At 45.7% G+C, this 23,387-nt stretch overlaps 1 protein-coding gene across 2 annotated transcripts in view; it reads right to left on the minus strand.

The window, feature by feature from the left end:
* LDAH (lipid droplet associated hydrolase) overlaps positions 1-23,387 on the minus strand; it is a 339,733-nt gene that overhangs the window by 272,566 nt on the left and 43,780 nt on the right. For both annotated transcript variants that reach the window (XM_075341150.1, XM_075341149.1), the window contains exon 2: positions 847-995. In XM_075341150.1, the coding sequence (XP_075197265.1) occupies positions 847-995 (149 nt within the window). The remainder of the gene's footprint in view (positions 1-846; positions 996-23,387) is intronic.

Consider the following 23,387-nt stretch of genomic DNA (forward strand, 5'->3'; position numbering starts at 1 on the left):
GGACCCCAAGTTGCTCCAGGCCACGGGGACCCTAATACCAAAAAGTCCAATGAGGAGGTTTTACCGGGTAATAGGAGAACAACTTGCAAGTGGCCACCTTAAATACCTTTTCTCATGATAGGATACACTTACCTATGAAGCTCAAAGCTCAATGAGGTTACAAAACCAATTTAGTGCTTTAGTAAAAAGTGTTTAAATGCGGATTGCCCATTTTCTGTTAGTACAATAAACCTCATTTCAATCCAGAAATATTACTCAGTCCATCAGTTATTAGATATATGAAACTGAAATAGCTGTTGCAAAAACCCAAATTGTTATAAAGAAAAAAGGTTAACATTAATAGGGGTGCCCAAACTTTTTCATATGACTGTATTGATGCTTTATAGATAAAGCAGTGTGGAGTCGCCGCACAGAACTCTACAAAGATCCGCTAAGCAACAGAAGCTCAGGAACAAAGGATATACAAGCGCGACTTTTGCCAATCTTTCCAAACTCGGGAGTCGCCAATAAGAATGCACTAGCGATCACCAATTGGAGCTCAGGGGGGCCGTGTAAAAAGGACACCTAGGTGGCTTCAGCGCCAAACACCACGCCCCTAAATAGGTATGAGTCGTCAAATAGCTGCTGTGTCACACGTCCCCAACGACCAGCTAGGTCGTTCTGCAGGTCCGTATCGCTGCTGCGTCGTTGGCCAGATCTGCCTGTTTGACAGCTCACCAGCGACTCACCAGAGACTTTCCAGTGATCCCGGCCAGGTCGGGATTGCTGGTGGGATCGCTAGAAAGTCTCAGTGTGTAAAGGGTGCTTTAGCCATTCTTGCCTTTCTATAAAAAATTACGCACCCACCTGGAATGATGAGGAACAGCAGTTTTGGTGAGGCATGGTCTGAGGTCTTCTGTAGGTCCCTCCAAGGACCAAATTTAAGGACTTGTGTAGCAGCTCCGAGGCAGTAGATAAACTCATCATGGACAGGAATATGTTCTTCTGACATTTTTCTGCAAGAATTACAGAAAAAAAGTGGTTATCACCCATCTTCATAGTTAGGCATTGTCGGATAGTGCTTGTGAAGGTAAGCAATTCTGCAATTTACTGTAGTTACTTAGGTTGAAAAAAGCCCTAGGTCCATCTAGTTCAACCTTCCTCCACCAATTCTACATTTGGTCACTAAGTCATTTATAACCAACAATGTTGTGTACTGAGGAAATCATCCAGCCCTTTTTTTAAAAGCTGTTATAGTATCTGCCATTACTACCTCTTATGGTAGGGCATTCCACAGTCTGACTGCTCTAACTGTAAAGAACCCTTTCCTATTTAGCTGCCGGAATCGCTTTTCTTCCACTCGCAGTGAGTGCCCCCTGGTCTTTAGTACTGTCTTTGGAAGGAATAAGTCATGTGCCAGTCCTTTATATTGACCACACATGTATTTATACATATAAATGAGATCTCCTCTGAGACGTCTTTTTTCTAAGATAAACATATCTAACTTTTTCAACCTGTCATCATATGGGCGGCCTCCATTCCTTGTAGTAGTCTAGTTGCCGCCTTTGAACTGACTCTAACTTCTGAATGTCCTTATTAAAATGTGGAGCCCAAAACTGAATCCCATATTCCAGATGTGGCCTTACAAGTGATTTATAGAGGGGTAACAATACGTTGGGATCACGGGATCTAATCTCTCTTTTTATACACCCTAGAATCTTGTTTGCTTTAGCAGCTGCTGCCTGACATTGAGTGCTGCTGCTCAGCTTATTTGTAATGAGAATACCCAAGTCCTTCTCCTGTTCTGTAGTCCCGAGTTTACTTCCATTTAATGTATACGCAGCTATAGGATTACTCCATCCTAGGTGCATTACTTTACATTTATCAACATTAAATCTCATTTGACAAGTATCTGCCCATTCTGACATCTTATCCAGATCTTTTTGTAATATTGTACTATCAAGGTCAGGTTTTAATATCCTACATAGTTTGGTGCCATCAGCAAAGACTGACACTTTACTATCAATCCCATCCACTGTTTAATAAAATTTTCAGCCGTTCTTGAAATATTAACACTTTACTTCTATTTACATTTCTTTGTCTAGGAGACCGACCACCGCTGCTAATTGCAAAACATGTGCAGCGCTTACAAGCTCTTTATTATTGCGCTTGTAAGCATTATTATGAAGCTGGAGTGCGCTGTTACCTCCTAATCCAGTGCACTGCTTACATGCTAGACAGCAGCAGTGGTCGGTCTCCTAGGCAACGGACTGTAAACAAAGAAAAAAAAGTTTAAAATCTCAAAGGGCAGCTACAAATTTTAATAAGTTGTAAACGGCAAAAAGTGCTTGTTTCTACATGATATATGCAAAAATATTAAGATATGAAGATGCAACATAGCTGAAGGCGTCATGCTTAACTTTCATTTATACCAACATATAATATAATAAAGTAGTCATACAATATAAGAGTCAAGGTAATGGTTTATTTCAAGGGAATATGTAACCAGGTTTTTGCTATGCAATCTGAAAGCACCATGATGAAGGGAAAGAGACCCTGATTCCAGCGATGTGTCACTTACTGAGCTGTTTGCTGTGATTTTGATATAATCACAGTTTTCTCTGCTGCAGTTCTCTAAAATGCGGAGCTCTATAAACCCGCCCACACCACCACTCATTGCCAAATTTCAGTGTTCACTGTGCATAGACAAAAAGCTGCTAATAAGTGGCGGGGGTGAAGTTATACAGAACAGTTGACGAGGAGGCACCTCGTCCAGTAGTGATAATCTCCTGCTGATAAAACACTGATTTTAATGAAACAGCAATACACAGCTCGGTAAGTGATACATTACTGGAATAACGGTCTCAGTCCCTACATCCTGCTACTTTCAGATTACATAGCAAAAACAGATTCCCTTTAAAGAGGTTGTCCGCTCCTAGGACATTCCCTTCTGGTTCCACTTGTTTCCCCCAGTTAAAATAAAAGACCCTGGACTCACCTCCCATTCTGATGTCGTTCCAGCACTGTTAGTTATTGCGGTCCAGGGCCCATATGACATTACGTGAGCCCCGTGTTCCCATCACCATTGGCTTCTCTCTTCTCACCTTGTGACCAAATGAGTTTAAAGGGAATCGGTCACCAGGTTTTTGCCACCTAATCTGAGAGCAGTATAATGTAGAGACAGAGACCCTGATTCCAGCAGTGTGTCACTTACCAGGCTGCTTAGTGTAGTTGTGATAAAATCAGTGTAATCAGCAGGAAATTATCATTACAGGACTATATGGCGTGCTGCCGGTAGTCCAGCATATTCACGAGCTATGTATAACTGATAGATCTGCAGCAGAGAAAACATTGATTTATCAACATGACAGCAAACAGCTCAGTAAGTGACACATCACTGGAATCAGGATCTGCTCTCAGATGGGGGAGCAAAAACCTGGTGACAGATTCCCTTTAATAGGAAATATTGATTGCGCAATTGGTCCGAAGGGGAGGAGAGAGAAGCTAGCGGTGATTGGACGCGGGGATCGCGTGACGTCATGTGAGCCGCGGACCACAATTACCGACAGCGCTGGATTGATGCCAGAACGGGAGGTGAGTTCAGGGTCTTTTATTTTAACTGGGGGCAACAAAGTAGAATCAGAAGGGGTTATCCTTGTAGTTGACAACCTCTTTAAAGGTTTTCTGAAATTTCGTGTTTAGCAAGACAGGACCTGGAGGTAGAGACTAGTGAGAACCATGTACGCGTTGGATAGGAGCTGCAAGGAATCGGCACTACACATTGAGTGGAGCCGTGCTGTTCAGCTCCATCCACGGCAGCTGAACGATGGGGGTGACGTCTTTCTGACCGCCCCCGATCTGACACTGAAAACCTATGCTAAGGACAGGTCACCATCATTAGATACTTGGACAATCCCTTTAAGACTGAGGCAGCCACTGTACAGCACTGAACCCCCACGATCGAGTCACAAGATTCCTTCCTCTGTCAAACACCTTCAATGCTTCGGACACTAGTGTCGACGGCACTTAAGGGGTTAAATAATCAACGGCTATCTTTATTGGTCTTTAGTCATTGACTATAGCAGTCTGGGCACAGGTGATTGTGCACAATCTTAACCACCACCTATAGGTATTATATGTGTGCACCAACAGTTTGGAGAGACAAAAAAATAGAAAGAAAAACCCAACATCCACAAAATGAGTAAATAGGGGTGATACAAAAGGCTATAAAAACATGGGAAAAAGTAGACAACGGTCTAAGCGTTTCAAGCAGACAACCCTGCTATTCGAAGGACTCTGTCAGCAGGTGGTTTATGCAATGTAACCTGAAGACAACATGCTACAATAGTTAAAACAGAGACTTCAGCCCTGTGAGTCTTATCTCGGTCTTTTTTTTGTTTATCTGAAATGTTAAGCTGGGTTTACACACTGCAACATCTCAAACGACATCGCTGTAACGTCACCGGTTTTGTGACGCAATAGCGATGTTGTTTGCGATGTTGCAGTGTGTGAATCCTATCAGCGACCCGGCCCCTGCTGTGAAGTTGTAATCGTTACAAATCGTTCAGGACCATTCCTAGGTCCTTTGTTTCCCGCTGTGCAGCATGAAGTTTCAGTGTGTGAAGACTTTGCAGCAACTTTGTTAGCAACTTCCCTTTCAAAAGGCTGCTTATCAACGTCCCCAAACAACCAGCTAGGTCGCTCTGCAGGTCCGGATCGCTGTTGAGTTGTTGGCCAGGTTTGCCTGTTTGACAGCTCACCAGCGACTTAGCAGAGACTTAGGGAGGTCGCTGTTACGTCACAAAACCGGTGACGTTACAGCGATGTCCTTTGCGATGTTGCAGTGTGTAAACCCAGCTTTAGCTTCAGCCTCTTATCTTTATCATTAATGGGTCTCAGCAGCCCATGAGCTCTAGTCCGACTCCGTCCCCTTTGTGATCAGCAGCTTCTGTCTATGGAAATGTACATTAAAAGCCTGATGTGGATGGCAGCAGTAAGAGCTCTGCTACATACAAAGTGTAAAAGCTTTCACGGTGTCAGAATGGCGGCACACAGAATTATAAGTGATACATCGTTGAACTCAGGGCCTCTTTGCCTACATCATGTTGCTCTCAGATGAGTAGGCAAAAACCTGCTGACAGATTCCCTTAACCATTTTGGAAAGATACCTGCCTATGGTTTTTGGGGGCTATAATATTTCTGATCTATCCTTCAATGGAGCTAAGCTGCTCCAAAAAAATCTAAAGGCCGCTTTACATGCTGCGACATCGCTAGCGATCGCACCCGCCCCCGTCGTTTGTGCATCACAGGCAAATCTCTGCCCGTGGCGAACAATATCGCTAGGACGCGTCACATGAACTTACTTTCCTAACGACGTCGCTGTGGGCGGCGAACAACCTCTTTTTTAAGGGTGAGGTTCGTGCGGTGTCACAGCGACGTCACACAGCGGCCCGCCAATAGAAGCGGAGGGGCGGAGAGCAGCCGCTTTAACGACACGCCCACCTCGTTGCCGGAGGACGCAGGAACGCTGTTAGTCGTTCCTGGGGTGTCACACGTAACGATGTGTGCTGCCTCAGGAATGACGAACAACCTCCGTCCAGAACGAGCAACGATATTTGGGAAATGAACGACGTGTAAAACACAAATTTTATTAATTACTGATTAAAAATATCCAAACACCCTGTGCAATTATAAGCGAAAAAGAAAGGGAGGAAGGAAAGATTCTCACCCTATCCGATGAACCTCCCTCCTGTCCACTACCTACCGCTGGGGTCGGCACCCTGATATCTACGAAAATGGCGCCCCCACTCAGCGGTGGCTGTCCCTATAGAATCCCTAATAGACCCTCAAAACAGTCATGAATGATAGAGTAAGGGGTTATGGAAAGGGCACATTCAAACTAAGTGGACAGAAAAAAATTGGGACAATCACACAAGACCGCCAAATTCAGACTAACCTCAATTAACTCTGGTATATCCTGGAGTGATTATAGAAAAAAATATCCATGATAATTAGACGCATCAAAGACCAGGAGTATCCAGAGTAATTAGATACATACAATTAATGCTCAGATGGCAGCTTAGTACGCATATTTGATAAAATGCAAATGGTCATCAGAATAAAGTGCATGGCGCAATATAAAGGTGCAAAAAATATAATCTCAGGTCGGCTTCAAGAGCAAATAAAGTGCAATTGGTCAGACAGCTCACCTGCCCCAAGAAGCCAGTCTAATAATAAAGTGTCAATGCATAACCAAAGTGCAAATGCGTAACAAGGATTAACCAAATAAAGTCAAACAATTAATCATGAGGAGGTAGTCAAGCACTTATCGTGTAAGGGGTCATGTGTGCGTCCCAGAGATGCCCCAGAATCGCCTCAACGCGTTTCTCCAGCAACGGATCATCAGGAGGCTTGATATACAACTTGCCAATAGTTCTCAGGACAGCATAATGTCTGGATAAAGGGGAGGACCTGATACCTCATGGTCTCCTTTTATATTGTGTCAGGTGTGGGCCGCCCCCAGCCCCAACCAATCCACCCACCCCAACCCCCCACACACCCACAAACACGCCCCCATCCACACCGAATCACACCCTCAATCCATGTGATAACAGGTTATAATCCCCAAGTACATATAATGAGATATGATACTCCCGTTTCAAAGTCTGGGGATAGCAAATGATAACAATATGAACATATAAGTAAGTGACACCCCATGTTCCGTTCACGTGATCTGGGATCCAGGATCACGTGTGATGGCAATAATCAGGCCTGGGGACACCCCCTGTTGTATTCCATGACCGGGCGCCGCTTGCGTTCCACAGCCGCGTCATGACGCGAAATCGGACGCGGCGTCATATTAGTGACACACCATACTCCGTTCACGTGATCTGGAATCCAGAGCCACGTGTGACGGCGTGTGACCGCCTCCCGATTGCGTTCCATAGCCGGACACCGCTTGCGTTCCACAGCCGCATAGCGACGCGAAACCGGAAGCGGCGCCACGCGGTCGCACACAGCCAAATAGACAGGGCCAGCATCAAATGTAATGCAAGAAGAATACTACATCTGTTCTCCCACTGTGACGTCGCCTACGCTCACCATCATCAACGTAGGCAAGGGATGCATGTGCCACATTCATTAATAAGAGCACATCCCATACATCACTAGGGGGCATAACCTGGGGCGCATCTCATTGGGGCGCATATCCTGTACGGTAATTCTCCAGACTAGGGCACATCACCATGACCCGGGTGCCCTCTCGGTGTAACAGGTGTAACTTTATTGTATATTTGTCACTTAGTCAAACATCTAGTGTGCACCTTACAATGTACAGACCAAGATAAGGGCCATATGGTTTCTTAGGAAATCGGCCTCCACCATTGAAGTGTGCAACGATTATACACTATCATTATAGACACGCACAAAGGGGAAGAGGTTCCTTTAGGATGGAGGGGGAGGAGGGGGGAAGGGCCAGACATGCAGGGGGAGCAAAGGGGGGGGAGGGTCGGAGGGGCGGGGCAATCCACATCAGACACCAAATTTTTAGTAATACATTAAGGTGTAGCATATATCAAACAAAAATCCTCCCTGTTGCGGGATTCAAGCCAACAAACCACAAGAAACAAAAACATCAACCTAGGGCTTCAGAGGAAGCAGGCATAAGAAATCTGCTCGTTCAAACCCCCAGGGTGTACAGACTCCATCCTAAAGATCCATTCACATTCTTTTCTTAGAAGGGCCTTATCATGATCGCCACCCCTGGGATTGTTCTTAACCACCTCCAAGACTTGAAACATTACTTCGTGGACTCTACCCCCATGTTGAGAGTTCATATGCCTCCCTAAGGAGGTATCCCATTGGTTGCGTATGTCACCAAGGTGTTCTCCCACCCTCCTTCGTAGCTCTCTCTTTGTCTTACCCACGTAGTCCATAGGACATGAACAAGTGGCCACATATACCACTCCTGTCGTTTTGCAGTTTGCAAAGGATCTTAAGAAGAATTCCTTCCCGTTCTTTGCACTTCTTACGGACTTCGCAGGTCTCATTGAATTACAGTATGAACAGTCCCCACACCTAAAGAAACCACAGAGGCTCCTGTCCAACCACGTACCAGGATGCTTAGGTCTGGTGTAACAACTATGGACCAATCTGTCCCTAAGAGACCTGCCCTTCCTGTACGTGATGCTCGGTTTTTGCGAAATCATGTGCCTCAAGTCAGGGTCCAAAGTAAGGATGTCCCAATGTTTATTGAGCACCCTACGAACCCTTTCGTTCTGGCAGTCAAAAGTGCCAATTAGTCTGGTGATGTCATCCTCCTCTTTCCTCTTCCTGCCACAACCATGCAGAAGTGCCATCCTATCCTGTTTTTCTGCATGATCTCTGGCACAATGCAACACCTTGGGGGGGTAACCTCTGTCTGCAAAACGCCTAGTCATGTCCTTAGCCTGAGATTGATAAGTCTCTACAGTCGAGCAATTCCGTCTCAGCCGAAGGTATTGGCCTTTGGGAATGCCATTCCTTAGTGGGAACGGATGATGGCTGTCCCACCTCAGAATGTTATTAGTTGCCGTGGGTTTACGGTAAGTACTCGTGGAGAAGACGCCATCCGGCTCCTTTTTGATGGTCACATCCAGAAAAGGCAACTCTTTCATATCTACCTCAGATGTAAAATGAAGGTTTAATTAATTCACATTTAGCAACTCTACGAACCTCGTGAATAATGTGCTGGACCCCGACCACAAGACAAATATGTCGTCTATGTATCTTGACCACAACAGTATATGTGGCTGCCACCAGTGGTCCCCATCCATAAAGACGACGGTTTCTTCCCACCAGCCCAGGAAGAGGTTTGCATACGAGGGAGCACAGGGGCTCCCCATAGCTGTCCCCCTGAGCTGGTGGAAGTACTTACCGTCGAATTTAAAGAGGTTATGATGTAATAGGAAGTCCAGCAAATTCAACAGGAATCGATTATGATCCCTATATTCCCTGGTTCGTGTATTGAGGTAGTACTCAGTTGCTTTCAATCCTAGTGTATGAGGTATGTTACTGTATAGAGCCTCTACATCAATTGAGGCCAGAAGGATGTCCTCTCCAACCGTAATACCATCCAATTTTCCTAGTAGATCGGCTGTGTCACGTGTGTATGACGGAAGTGAGGTGACAAAGGGACGCAAAACTTCATCGATATAGATACCGCTGTTTTGTGTAAACGAATTCACACCTGATATAATGGGGCGGCCCTTCAGCACCTCAAGCCCTTTGTGGATCTTGGGTAAGGTATAAAAAGTCGGCATAACCGGACATGTGGGTTTCAAAAAGTCAAATTCGCTATTCGTCAGCAAACCGACCCTCCTTGCCTCCTCTAATATCATAAGTAATGATGTTTTATACTCGTTTAGGGGATTGGAGGTGAGTGCTTCATACGTATGCCTATCTTTTAGGACACGGTGGCACATCTCTAGATATCTTTCATAACTCAAAATCACGAGATTGCCACCCTTGTCCGAAGGCTTTAGTATTAAACTCTCGTTTTTCTCAAGATCTTGCAACGCCGAAAACTCATCATCAGTAAGGTTACGATCCAGACCATCATTTCTACGGGGGATCCTTTTGAGATCTCTTTCCACGATGTTTAAAAAGAGATCAATATTAGTGGTATCACCTTGTGGGGGCATCCTTGTACTTTTAGCCCTGAGCTTGGTGAAAGGGCCACGCCCATTACCATTACCAATGTCCTGTTCTTGAAGAAGTCCTAGGAGTGACCGATATCCCTCCATATCATCATCAGTCAGTCCCAACCTTCTACAGCTCTCTCTGTCATTGTTGAGGAAAAATTTCCTCCATTTTAATTTCCTCCCGAAGAGCTGTAGATCCTTAACCCAATGAAAACAATTATAATCATTTGTTGGTGCGAATGAAAGACCCTTTCTCAGGATGCTATATTGTTTCTCATTCGGTATAAAGTTAGATAGATTAATAATCTGACTCCTATTCAACCCTCCACTATGTGCATACTCAGCGGCTAATTCACCCGGTTCCTCAGTTGGTATGCCCGGGATATCCCCTGCTCTAAAAAAGATGTCTTTGTTCCACCTGATGCTGCAGAAGTAGATGAATGCGATAATCCTGATTCCTGCCCATAGGATCTTGTATTTATAGGATCTCTTGTGGGATATGTATTCTTCCCTCCCCGCCTCCATCTTCTGTTCTGCCGTTTTCCTCTATTACTGAACCAGGTTTCCCCTCCTGCCCTTTCGGTGTCAGAAATCTCTTGATCAGAGGAGGAGATATCAGTATCTCTCTGGGCTGGGTTTACAAAATTATATGCCTGGTTCGTGGAAAACTCTCTGAGGTCTCTCTGAAATTGTAGGTGTTTTCTCTCCTTAATATACAACTGATATTTCTCCACAGAGACCTGCAGGGCACTCTCTCTTTTATTGAAGTCTGGGTCTGATTTAAATTTAAGGATACTCTCTATATCCAGATTCAATTTAGTGGTAGCTTGCTCCAATAGAGTTAATATCAATGGGACCCGTGAGAAAACTGGCCATAATAAATGTACTTATTAACAAAGGGGGTGTTACATAACAAAAATCACACAGTGGGAGAACAGATGTAGTATTCTTCTTGCATTACATTTGATGCTGGCCCTGTCTATTTGGCTGTGTGCGACCGCGTGGCGCCGCTTCCGGTTTCGCGTCGCTATGCGGCTGTGGAACGCAAGCGGTGTCCGGCTATGGAACGCAATCGGGAGGCGGTCACACGCCGTCACACATGGCTCTGGATTCCAGATCACATGAACGGAATATGGTGTATTACTCATATGACGCCGCTTCCGGTTTCGCGTCATGACGCGGCTGTGGAACGCAAGAGGCGCCCGGTCATGGAATACAACAGGGGGGTGTCCCCAGGCCTGATTATTGCCATCACACGTGATCCTGGATCCCAGATCACGTGAATGGAACATGGGGTGTCACTTACTTATATGTTCATATTGTTATCATTTGCTATCCCCAGACTTTGAAACGGGAGTATCATATCTCATTATATGTACTTGGGGATTATAACCTGTTATCACATGGATTGAGGGTGTGATTCGGTGTGGATGGGGGCGTGTTTGTGGGTGTGTGGGGGGTTGGGGTGGGTGGATTGGTTGGGGCTGGGGGCGGCCCACACCTGACACAATATAAAAGGAGACCATGAGGTATCAGGTCCTCCCCTTTATCCAGACATTATGCTGTCCTGAGAACTATTGGCAAGTTGTATATCAAGCCTCCTGATGATCCGTTGCTGGAGAAACGCGTTGAGGCGATTCTGGGGCATCTCTGGGACGCACACATGACCCCTTACACGATAAGTGCTTGACTACCTCCTCATGATTAATTGTTTGACTTTATTTGGTTAATCCTTGTTACGCATTTGCACTTTGGTTATGCATTGACACTTTATTATTAGACTGGCTTCTTGGGGCAGGTGAGCTGTCTGACCAATTGCACTTTATTTGCTCTTGAAGCCGACCTGAGATTATATTTTTTGCACCTTTATATTGCGCCATGCACTTTATTCTGATGACCATTTGCATTTTATCAAATATGCGTACGAAGTTGCCACCTGAGCATTAATTGTATGTATCTAATTACTCTGGATACTCCTGGTCTTTGATGTGTCTAATTATCATGGATATTTTTTTTCTATAATCACTCCAGGATATACCAGAGTTAATTGAGGTTAGTCTGAATTTGGTGGTCTTGTGTGATTGTCCCAATTTTTTTCTGTCCACTTAGTTTGAATGTGCCCTTTCCATAACCCCTTACTCTACCATTCATGACTGTTTTGAGGGTCTATTAGGGATTCTATAGGGACAGCCACCGCTGAGTGGGGGCGCCATTTTCGTAGATATTAGGGTGCCGACCCCAGCGGTAGGTAGTGGACAGGAGGGAGGTTCATCGGATAGGGTGAGAATCTTTCCTTCCCCCCTTCTTTTTCGCTTATAATTGCACAGGTTTTTTGGATATTTTTAATCAGTAATTAATAAAATTTGTGTTTTAAAGAGCTATATGATTTTTGTTATGTAACACCCCCTTTGTTAATAAGTACATTTATTATGGCCAGCTTTCTGACGGGTCCCATTGATATTAACTCCTGGGTGGAGGACGTGAACCAGGCATTCTGCACGAAAGAAATCCCAGTGGGATTGGGATCACCTCCCTGAAAACGAAATTTAGTGATCTATACTCATCATATAAGGAGTATACGAAATCCTGGTGGGAGATTAAGGCTCTTGAAAACTACCTAAAAAAACAGAATTGTTCCCAAGGGCCTTAGAATTCATCTCCGCCCATCCCCCCGTACCTCAAGTCCAAAACTCCTGGAAGCGTGGCAGAAGGAACCCATAGAGTCTTCTCTTAGATTTATGACCTTGTTGGTACAAGAGGAGAAGACACTATTGGAGCAAGCTACCACTAAATTGAATCTGGATATAGAGAGTATCCTTAAATTTAAATCAGACCCAGACTTCAATAAAAGAGAGAGTGCCCTGCAGGTCTCTGTGGAGAAATATCAGGGGTATATTAAGGAGAGAAAACACCTACAATTTCAGAGAGACCTCAGAGAGTTTTCCACGAACCAGGCATATAATTTTGTAAACCCATCCCAGAGAGATACTGATATCTCCTCCTCTGATCAAGAGATTTCTGACACCGAAAGGGCAGGAGGGGAAACCTGGTTCAGTAATAGAGGAAAACGGCAGAACAGAAGATGGAGGCGGGGAGGGAAGAATACATATCCCACAAGAGATCCTATAAATACAAGATCCTATGGGCAGGAATCAGGATTATCGCATTCATCTACTTCTGCAGCATCAGGTGGAACAAAGACATCTTTTTTAGAGCAGGGGATATCCCGGGCATACCAACTGAGGAACCGGGTGAATTAGCCGCTGAGTATGCACATAGTGGAGGGTTGAATAGGAGTCAGATTATTAATCTATCTAACTTTATACCGAATGAGAAACAATATAGCATCCTGAGAAAGGGTCTTTCATTCGCACCAACAAATGATTATAATTGTTTTCATTGGGTTAAGGATCTACAGCTCTTCGGGAGGAAATTAAAATGGAGGAAATTTTTCCTCAACAATGACAGAGAGAGCTGTAGAAGGTTGGGACTGACTGATGATGATATGGAGGGATATCGGTCACTCCTAGGACTTCTTCAAAAACAGGACATTGGTAATGGTAATGGGCGTGGCCCTTTCACCAAGCTCAGGGCTAAAAGTACAAGGATGCCCCCACAAGGTGATACCACTAATATTGATCTCTTTTTAAACATCGTGGAAAGAGATCTCAAAAGGATCCCCCGTAGAAATGATGGTCTGGATCGTAACCTTACTGATGATGAGTTTTCGGCGTTGCAAGATCTTGAGAAAAACGAGAGTTTAATACTAAAGCCTTCGGACAAGGGTGGCAATCTCGTGATTTTGAGTCATGAAAGATATCTAGAGATGTGCCACCGTGTCCTAAAAGATAGGCATACGTATGAAGCACTCACCTCCAATCCCCTAAACGAGTATAAAACATCATTACTTATGATATTAGAGGAGGCAAGGAGGGTCGGTTTGCTGACGAATAGCGAATTTGACTTTTTGAAACCCACATGTCCGGTTATGCCAACTTTTTATACCTTACCCAAGGTCCACAAAGGGCTTGAGGTGCTGAAGGGCCGCCCCAATATATCAGGTGTGAATTCGTTTACACAAAACAGCGGTATCTATATCGATGAAGTTTTGTGTCTCTTTGTCACCTCACTTCCGTCATACACACGTGACACAGCCGATCTACTAGGAAAATTGGATGGTATTACGGTTGGAGAGGACGTTCTTCTGGCCTCAATTGATGTAGAGGCTCTATACAGTAACATACCTCATACACTAGGATTGAAAGCAACCGAGTACTACCTCAATACACGAACCAGGGAATATAGGGATCATAATCGATTCCTGCTGAATTTGCTGGACTTCCTATTACATCATAACCTCTTTAAATTCGACGGTAAGTACTTCCACCAGCTCAGGGGGACAGCTATGGGGAGCCCCTGTGCTCCCTCGTATGCAAACCTCTTCCTGGGCTGGTGGGAAGAAACCGTCGTCTTTATGGATGGGGACCACTGGTGGCAGCCACATATACTGTTGTGGTCAAGATACATAGACGACATATTTGTCTTGTGGTCGGGGTCCAGCACATTATTCACGAGGTTCGTAGAGTTGCTAAATGTGAATGAATTAAACCTTCATTTTACATCTGAGGTAGATATGAAAGAGTTCCCTTTTCTGGATGTGACCATCAAAAAGGAGCCGGATGGCGTCCTCTCCACGAGTACTTACCGTAAACCCACGGCAACTAATAACATTCTGAGGTGGGACAGCCATCATCCGTTCCCACTAAGGAATGGCATTCCCAAAGGCCAATACCTTCGGCTGAGACGGAATTGCTCGACTGTAGAGACTTATCAATCTCAGGCTAAGGACATGACTAGGTGTTTTGCAGACAGAGGTTACCCCCCCAAGGTGTTGCATTGTGCCAAAGATCATGCAGAAAAACAGGATAGGATGGCACTTCTGCATGGTTGTGGCAGGAAGAGGAAAGAGGAGGATGACATCACCAGACTAATTGGCACTTTTGACTGCCAGAACGAAAGGGTTCATAGGGTGCTCAATAAACATTGGGACATCCTTACTTTGGACCCTGACTTGAGGCACATGATTTCGCAAAAACCGAGCATCACGTACAGGAAGGGCAGGTCTCTTAGGGACAGATTGGTCCATAGTTGTTACACCAGACCTAAGCATCCTGGTACGTGGTTGGACAGGGGCCTCTGTGGTTTCTTTAGGTGTGGGAACTGTTCATACTGTAATTCAATGAGACCTGCGAAGTCCGTAAGAAGTGCAAAGAACGGGAAGGAATTCTTCTTAAGGTCCTTTGCAAACTACAAAACGACAGGAGTGGTATATGTGGCCACTTGTTCATGTCCTATGGACTACGTGGGTAAGACAAAGAGAGAGCTACGAAGGAGGGTGGGAGAACACCTTGGTGACATACGCAACCAACGGGATACCTCCTTAGGGAGGCATATGAACTCTCAACATGGGGGTAGAGTCCACGAAGTAATGTTTCAAGTCTTGGAGGTGGTTAAGAACAATCCCAGGGGTGGCGATCATGATAAGGCCCTTCTAAGAAAAGAATGTGAATGGATCTTTAGGCTATGTGCGCACAGTGCGTTTTTCGCAGCGTTTTTGCGCGTTTTTCGGGTGCGTTTTTGGCCTCAAAACTGCAGGACTTTGCTTCCCCAGCAAAGTCTATGAGTTTTCATTTTTGCTGTCCGCACACATCTGTTTTTTTTTTACCTGCGTTTGAGTTAAAAAAAAAAAAATGGACATGTCAGTTCTTTCCTGCGTTTTTCTGCGTTTTCCGCCCATGCAATGCATTTGAAAAACGCAGCAAAATGCAGAGATCAAAAACGCAGCAAAACGCAGCCAAAAATGCACTAAATCGCGGCAAAAACGCATGGTGCGTTTTTGTGCGTTTTTAGCGGCCAAAAACACACAAAAACGCAGCGTCAAAAAGACGCAGTGTGCGAACCTAGCCTTAGGATGGAGTCTGTACACCCTGGGGGTTTGAACGAGCAGATTTCTTATGCCTGCTTCCTCTGAAGCCCTAGGTTGATGTTTTTGTTTCCTGTGGTTTGTTGGCTTGAATCCCGCAACAGGGAGGATTTTTGTTTGATATATGCTACACCTTAATGTATTACTAAAAATTTGGTGTCTGATGTGGATTGCCCCGCCCCTCCGACCCTACCCCCCCCTTTGCTCCCCCTGCATGTCTGGCCCTTCCCCCCTCCTCCCCCTCCATCCTAAAAGGAACCTCTTCCCCTTTGTGCGTGTCTATAATGATAGTGTATAATCGTTGCACACTTCAATGGTGGTGGCCGATTTCCTAAGAAACCATATGGCCCTTATCTTGGTCTATACATTGTAAGGTGCACACTAGATGTTTGACTAAGTGACAAATATACAATAAAGTTACACCTGTTACACCGAGAGGGCACCGGATCATGGTGATGCGCCCTAGTCTGGAGAATTACCGTACAGGATATGCGCCCCAATGAGATGCGCCCCAGGTTATGCCCCCTAGTGATGTATGGGATGTGCTCTTATTAATGAATGTGGCACATGCATCCCTTGCCTACGTTGATGATAGGGAGCGTAGGCGACGTCACAGTGGGAGAACAGATGTAGTATTCTTCTTGCATTACATTTGATGCTGGCCCTGTCTATTTGGCTGTGTGCGACCGCGTGGCGCCGCTTCCGGTTTCGCGTCGCTATGCGGCTGTGGAACGCAAGCGGTGTCCGGCTATGGAACGCAATCGGGAGGCGGTCACACGCCGTCACACGTGGCTCTGGATTCCAGATCACGTGAACGGAGTATGGTGTGTCACTCATATGACGCCGCTTCCGGTTTCGCGTCATGACGCGGCTGTGGAACGCAAGCGGCGCCCGGTCATGGAATACAACAGGGGGTGTCCCCAGGCCTGATTATTGCCATCACACGTGATCCTGGATCCCAGATCACGTGAACGGAAACTTGGGGTGTCACTTACTTATATGTTCATATTGTTATCATTTGCTATCCCCAGACTTTGAAACGGGAGTATCATATCTCATTATATGTACTTGGGGATTATAACCTGTTATCACATGGATTGAGGGTGTGATTCGGTGTGGATGGGGGCGTGTTTGTGGGTGTGTGGGGGGTTGGGGTGGGTGGATTGGTTGGGGCTGGGGGCGGCCCACACCTGACACAATATAAAAGGAGACCATGAGGTATCAGGTCCTCCCCTTTACCCAGACATTATGCTGTCCTGAGAACTATTGGCAAGTTGTATATCAAGCCTCCTGATGATCCGTTGCTGGAGAAACGCGTTGAGGCGATTCTGGGGCATCTCTGGGACGCACACATGACCCCTTACACAATAAGTGCTTGACTACCTCCTCATGATTAATTGTTTGACTTTATTTGGTTAATCCTTGTTACGCATTTGCACTTTGGTTATGCATTGACACTTTATTATTAGACTGGCTTCTTGGGGCAGGTGAGCTGTCTGACCAATTGCACTTTATTTGCTCTTGAAGCCGACCTGAGATTATATTTTTTGCACCTTTATATTGCGCCATGCACTTTATTCTGATGACCATTTGCATTTTATCAAATATGCGTACGAAGTTGCCACCTGAGCATTAATTGTATGTATCTAATTACTCTGGATACTCCTGGTCTTTGATGTGTCTAATTATCATGTATTTTTTTTTTCTATAATCACTCCAGGATATACCAGAGTTAATTGAGGTTAGTCTGAATTTGGTGGTCTTGTGTGATTGTCCCAATTTTTTTCTGTCCACTTAGTTTGAATGTGCCCTTTCCATAACCCCTTACTCTATCATTCATGACTGTTTTGAGGGTCTATTAGGGATTCTATAGGGACAGCCACCGCTGAGTGGGGGCGCCATTTTCGTAAATATCAGGGTGCCGACCCCAGCGGTAGGTAGTGGACAGGAGGGAGGTTCATCGGATAGGGTGAGAATCTTTCCTTCCTCCCTTCTTTTTCGCTTATAATTGCACAGGGTTTTTGGATATTTTTAATCAGTAATTAATAAAATTTGTGTTTTAAAGGGCTATATGATTTTTGTTATGTAACACCCCCTTTGTTAATAAGTACATTTATTATGGTCAGCTTTCTGACGGGTCCCATTGATATTAACTCCTGGGTGGAGGATGCGAACCAGGCATTTTGCACGAAAGAAATCCCAGAAGGTGGGATTGGGATCACCTCCCTGAAAACGAAATTTAGTGATCTATACTCATCATATAAGGAGTATACGAAATCCTGGTGGGAGATTAAGGCTCTCGAAAACTACCTAAAAAATAGAATTGTTCCCAAGGGCCTTAGAATTAATCTCCGCCCATCCCCCCGTACCTCAAGTCCAAAACTCCTGGAAGCGTGGCAGAAGGAATCCATAGAGTCTCAGATATCAGGGTGCCAACCCCAGCGGTAGGTAGTGGACAGGAGGGAGGTTCATTGGATAGGGTGAGAATCTTTCCTTCCTCCCTTCTTTTTCGCTTATAATTGCACAGGGTTTTTGGATATTTTTAATCAGTAATTAATAAAATTTGTGTTTTAAAGGTCTATATGATTTTTGTTATGTAACACCCCCTTTGTTAATAAGGAAATGAACGACGTGCCAACGATCAACGATTTGGTGAGTATTTCTGATCGTTAGCGGACGCTCGTAGGTGTGACACGCAACGACGTCGCTAACGAGGCCAGATGTGCGTCACGAATTCTGTGATCCCGGCGACATATCGTTAGCGATATTGTTGTGTGTAAAGTGGCCTTAAGAATCTGTGATGGTAAAGAAAAACGGTGGTAAGAGAGCATCTTGATGATCAGTGGTGGTGCCAGAAGCGGGATCCTCTCGGATTTGCTACCAATGATTGTCTATGGAAAAGCCACCGACATTACACTCCCAGAAAACCCCTTTAACATTTTGTTCCTTCAAGATCTCCATTTTCAAGTAGGTCATGTCTGACCAATCTGAAGGCAAAGTGGGAGCATCAATCGTCTATCACTCCGGAGCGGCGTTTTCCTTGGCTCCCAGCTTTCTTTTACAATTCCCTCTATGTGTGTTTTCTTCTCCGGGTTTATGGAGAAGACTTTATCAACCATTAGCTGCCAAACTACATTTTAACACCTGCAAATGTTTTTAACACCTCCGACCCAAATGGTTTAGAAACATTTTCTTCTTCTCAGAAACGTTGATGTTCGAGACCCTAATGAGCTTCGCCTGTCAATCAAACACCTCTCGCCCGCTGCCTGGTGTGAAGCTTGTTTGTAGAAGCTTTATAGCCCCCTGGTACAGTATTGTAATGTTAGCGCGCTGAATCAGCAGATCAGGGGGCGCTCTGCCCTGCGGACCCTAATTATACACTTACTCCTGCTTTCTTTGAAGTATTTTACTATTTTTTTTAATATACTAAGAAGGCTGTAAAATTATTCTTTAAAAGTATACACTTATGGAGACCTGCACTGGTTTGTTTTGGACTTTTCTTAAAGTTTACCTCCTTTTGTCTAATTCTGGACTTTTCAATGCTTATTATATATAGGGATGAGCGAGTAGTGAAATACAGTCATGGCCAAACGTTTTGAGAATGACACCACAATTATATTTTCGCATGATCTGTTGCCCTCTAGTTTTTAATTGTGTTTGTCTGATGTTTACATCACATACAGAAATATAATTGCAATCATATTATGAGTACCAAAGGGTTATATTGAGAGTTAGAATGAGTTAATGCAGCAAGTCAATATTTACAGTGTTGACCCTTCTTCTTCAGGACCTCTGCAATTCTCCCTGGCATGCTCTCAATCAACTTCTGGACCAAATCCTGACTGATAGCTGTCCATTCTTGCATAAGCAATGCTTGCATTTTGCCAGAATTTGTTGGTTTTGTTTGTCCACCCGTCTCTTGATGATTGCCCACAAGTTCTCAATGGGATTAAGATCTGGGGAGTTTCCAGGCCATGGACCCAAAATCTCTATGTTTTGTTCCATGAGCCATTTAGTGATCACCTTTGCTTTATGGCAAGGTGCTCCATCATGCTGGAAAAGGCATTGTTGGGCGCCAAACTGCTCTTGGACAGTTGGGAGAAGTTGCTCTTGGAGGACATTCTGGTACCATTCTTTATTCATGGCTCTGTTTTTAGCCAAGACTGTGAGTGAGCCGATTCCCTTGGCTGAGAAGCAACCCAACACATGAATCGTTTCAGGATGCTTAACAGTTGGCATGAGACAAGACTGGAGGTAGCGCTCACCTCTTCTTCTCCTAATAAGCTGTTTTCCAGATGTCCCAAACAATCGAAAAGGGGATTCATCTGAGAAAATGACTTTACCCCAGTCCTCAGCAGTCCACTCCCTGTACCTTTTGCAGAATATCAGTCGGTCCCTGATGTTTTTTCTGGAGAGAAGTGGCTTCTTTGCTGCCCTCCTTGAAACCAGGCCTTGCTCATGCAGTCTTCGCCTCACAGTGCGTGCAGAAGCACTCACACCAGCCTGCTGCCATTGCTGAGCCAGCACTGCTGGTAGTCTGATCCCGCAGCTGAAACAGTTTTAAGATACGGTCCTGGCGTTTGCTGGTCCTTCTTGGGCGCCCTGGAGCCTTTTTGGCAACAATGGAAGCTCTCTCCTTGAAGTTCTTGATGATGCGATAGATTGTTGACTGAGGTGCAATCTTTGTAGCTGCGATACTCTTCCCTGTTAGGCCATTTTTGTGCAGAGCAATGATGGCTGCATGTGTTTCTTTAGAGATAACCATGGTTAACTGAAGAGAAACAATGATACCAAGCACCAGCCTCCTTTTAAAGTGTCCAGTGGTGTCATTCTTACTTAATCATGACTGATTGATCGCTAGCCCTGTCCTCATCACCACCCACACCTGTGTTAATGGAGCAATCACTAAAACAATGTTAGCTGCTCCTTTTAAGGCAGGAATGCAATGATGTTGAAATTTGTTTTGGGGGTTAAAGTTCATTTTCTTAGCCAATATTGACTTTTCAAGTAATTGCTGTTAAGCTGATCACTCTTTATGACATTCTGGAGTATATGCAACTTGCCATTAGAAAAACTTAAGCAGTAGACTTTGTAAAAATTAATATTTGTAGCATTCTCAAAACTTTTGGCCATGACTGTACTCAGACACGCTATACTCGTAACGAGTAGGTCCTAATACTCGGGTACTTGTTACAAGTACCGAGTCCAATGCAAGTCGATGGGAAATGTGAGCAATTGTCTGGTGGACCCTACAAAGCGGTCTGGGGGCTGAGTAAAAGGCTGAAATGGATGCATGATTGTTTAAAAGCTGGGCGGTAAAAAGCCGCCGACTTGTTCATGCAATCAGCTCATGCACGCTCCCCACACCGGTCCTTAGCTTCCTGGTGCTGCGCTCCCCGCTGCCCTGTGCTTCGTTCCCTAGTGCTGTGCTCCCCGCCCGGTCCTAACTTAGGATTGGGCGGGGAGGCGGCGGGGGAGCAAAGCATTGGGCAGCGGGGAGCGCAGCACCAGGGAGCGAAGGACCCGGGAGGGGAAGCGGAGCACCGAGCAGCGGGGAGCGCAGCACCAGGGAGCGAAGGACCCAGGCGGGGAGGCAGCGGGGGAGCAAAGCACAGGGCAGCAGGGACCGCAGCACCAGGGAGCGAAGGACCCAGGCGAGGAGGCGGCCGGGGAGCGAAGTACAGGGCAGCAGAGAGCGCAGCACCAGGGAGCGAAGGACCCAGGTGGGGAGGCGGCGGGGGAGCGAAGCACCAGGCAGCGGGGAGCGCAGCATCAGGGAGCGAAGGACCCAGGCGGGGAGGCAGCGGGGGAGCAAAGCACAGGGCAGCAGGGATCGCAGCACCAGGGAGCGAAGGACCCAGGCGAGGAGGCGGCCGGGGAGCGAAGTACAGGGCAGCAGAGAGTGCAGCACCAGGGAGCGAAGGACCCGGGCGGGGAACGTGCATCAGCTGATTGTTTAAACAAGCCGGCGGCTTTTTATCGCCCGGTTTTTAAACAATCATGCATCCATTTCAGCCCCCAGACCGCTTTGTAGGGTCCAGCAGACAATTACTCACATTACCCATTGACTTGCATTGGACTCGCTACTCGTAACGAGTAATTACAAGGATACTCGCAGAGTAACGAGTAGCCCAAATACCGTACTACTCGACGAGTACCGAATAGTAACAAGCATACTCGCCCATCCCTGATTATATACAGTGGCAGCAAAAGTTGTTTTTTTTTTCTTCTAGAGTGTGATTACTTCTGTTTGGCTGTTGCCATTTTCCTGGAGATGAAGTTGTTATCATACATAACCTTGATTTTAACCAAAATGCTTGTGTATATAGGTCTGGCCATTTAATTAAAGAAAACTGACTGCCAAAAGTTCAAAGTTTTTCCAATACTATTTATTGATCACATAGAGAGTAATTCATTGCGTACAATGCCATAGCTCAGTATTTTGTAGGATAACCTCTTTGTCATGATTATAGCTTAGCTCTGACAGGGTTAAGTTAGGAGGGAGGGGTGTGTTTGGTCATGCCTCTTTCCGGGACTCTCACCACTTTATTAAGGTGTGGACTCCTCCAGAACGCCGCCAGTAATAGTCCCTGCTCTGCAGCATGCGCTCTGGTTTCTGTGAGTTTTCTCCGATCTGTTCCGCTACCCAGCCTACCTCTCCCTGACCTCCGTTCCCCTAGTTCTGTCCTCCCATCCTATCTACCTGACCCCCTGTACTTACCTGATCTCCCGGCCTCCGACCTTGGCTATATCACCTGACTACGGCTCTGCTCCCCTTCGTCTCCTGATGTTACTCCTCGTCTTCTGACCCCCTTGCTTCCACTTGACTACGGCTTGTTCACCCCCCTGGTTAGATGTTACATCCCGGTTTGGAATTCAGCTTGTTTGACTAATCTGACGCTTGTGCTAGCGACCTATTTTTGTCTTACTATACTTAGAAGTTTGATCTTCTCTAAGATTGGCTTTACACGCTACGACATCGCTAAAGCGATCTCTTTGAGGTCACTGAATTTGGGACGCACATCTGGCCGCTTTAGCGATGTCGTTGCGTGTGATACCTATTAGCGATTTTGAATCGTTGCAAAAACGTTCAAAATCGCTAATCGGTGACATCCCCCCTATTCCCAATTATCGTTGCTGCTGCAGTAACAATGTTGTTTCTCGTTCCTGCGGCAGCACACATCCCTATGTGTGACACCGCAGGAACGAGGAACCTCAACTTACCTGCGTCCCGGAGGTGGGCGGGATGTTCGTCCCGCTCATCTCCGCCCCTCCACTTTGATTGGGCGGCGCTTAGTGACGTCGCTGTGACGCCAAACGAACCACCCCCTTAGAAAGGAGGCGGTTCGCCGGTCATAGCAACGTCACTAGGCAGGTATGTGCGTGACGCTGCCATAGCGATAATGTTCGCTACGGCAGCGATCACCACATATCGGCCGTACGATGGGGGGGGTGTGGTATCACTAGCGATGTCGCAGCGTGTAAAGCCCACTTAAGTCCCTGTGCCCCCAAGTTGACACTCTTGCTTTAATTACTGCACCACACAGCGGTGCATTGAAGCCACAGAGTATTGAAGACATCTTGAGGTATCTTGTTCTATTAGATTTGCAAATCTGCAAACAATTCCTCTTTACTGCTCTGGGTACGGACTCCAACTTGTCACCGTGACTCATCCCAAATCTGCTCTATAGGCCATTGCAACAGGTGAACATTTTTCTTTGCTAACCAGTTTGTGACTCGATTGG

This window comes from Anomaloglossus baeobatrachus, chromosome 3 (genome assembly GCF_048569485.1).
Source record: "Anomaloglossus baeobatrachus isolate aAnoBae1 chromosome 3, aAnoBae1.hap1, whole genome shotgun sequence".
NCBI lineage: Eukaryota > Metazoa > Chordata > Amphibia > Anura > Aromobatidae > Anomaloglossus > Anomaloglossus baeobatrachus.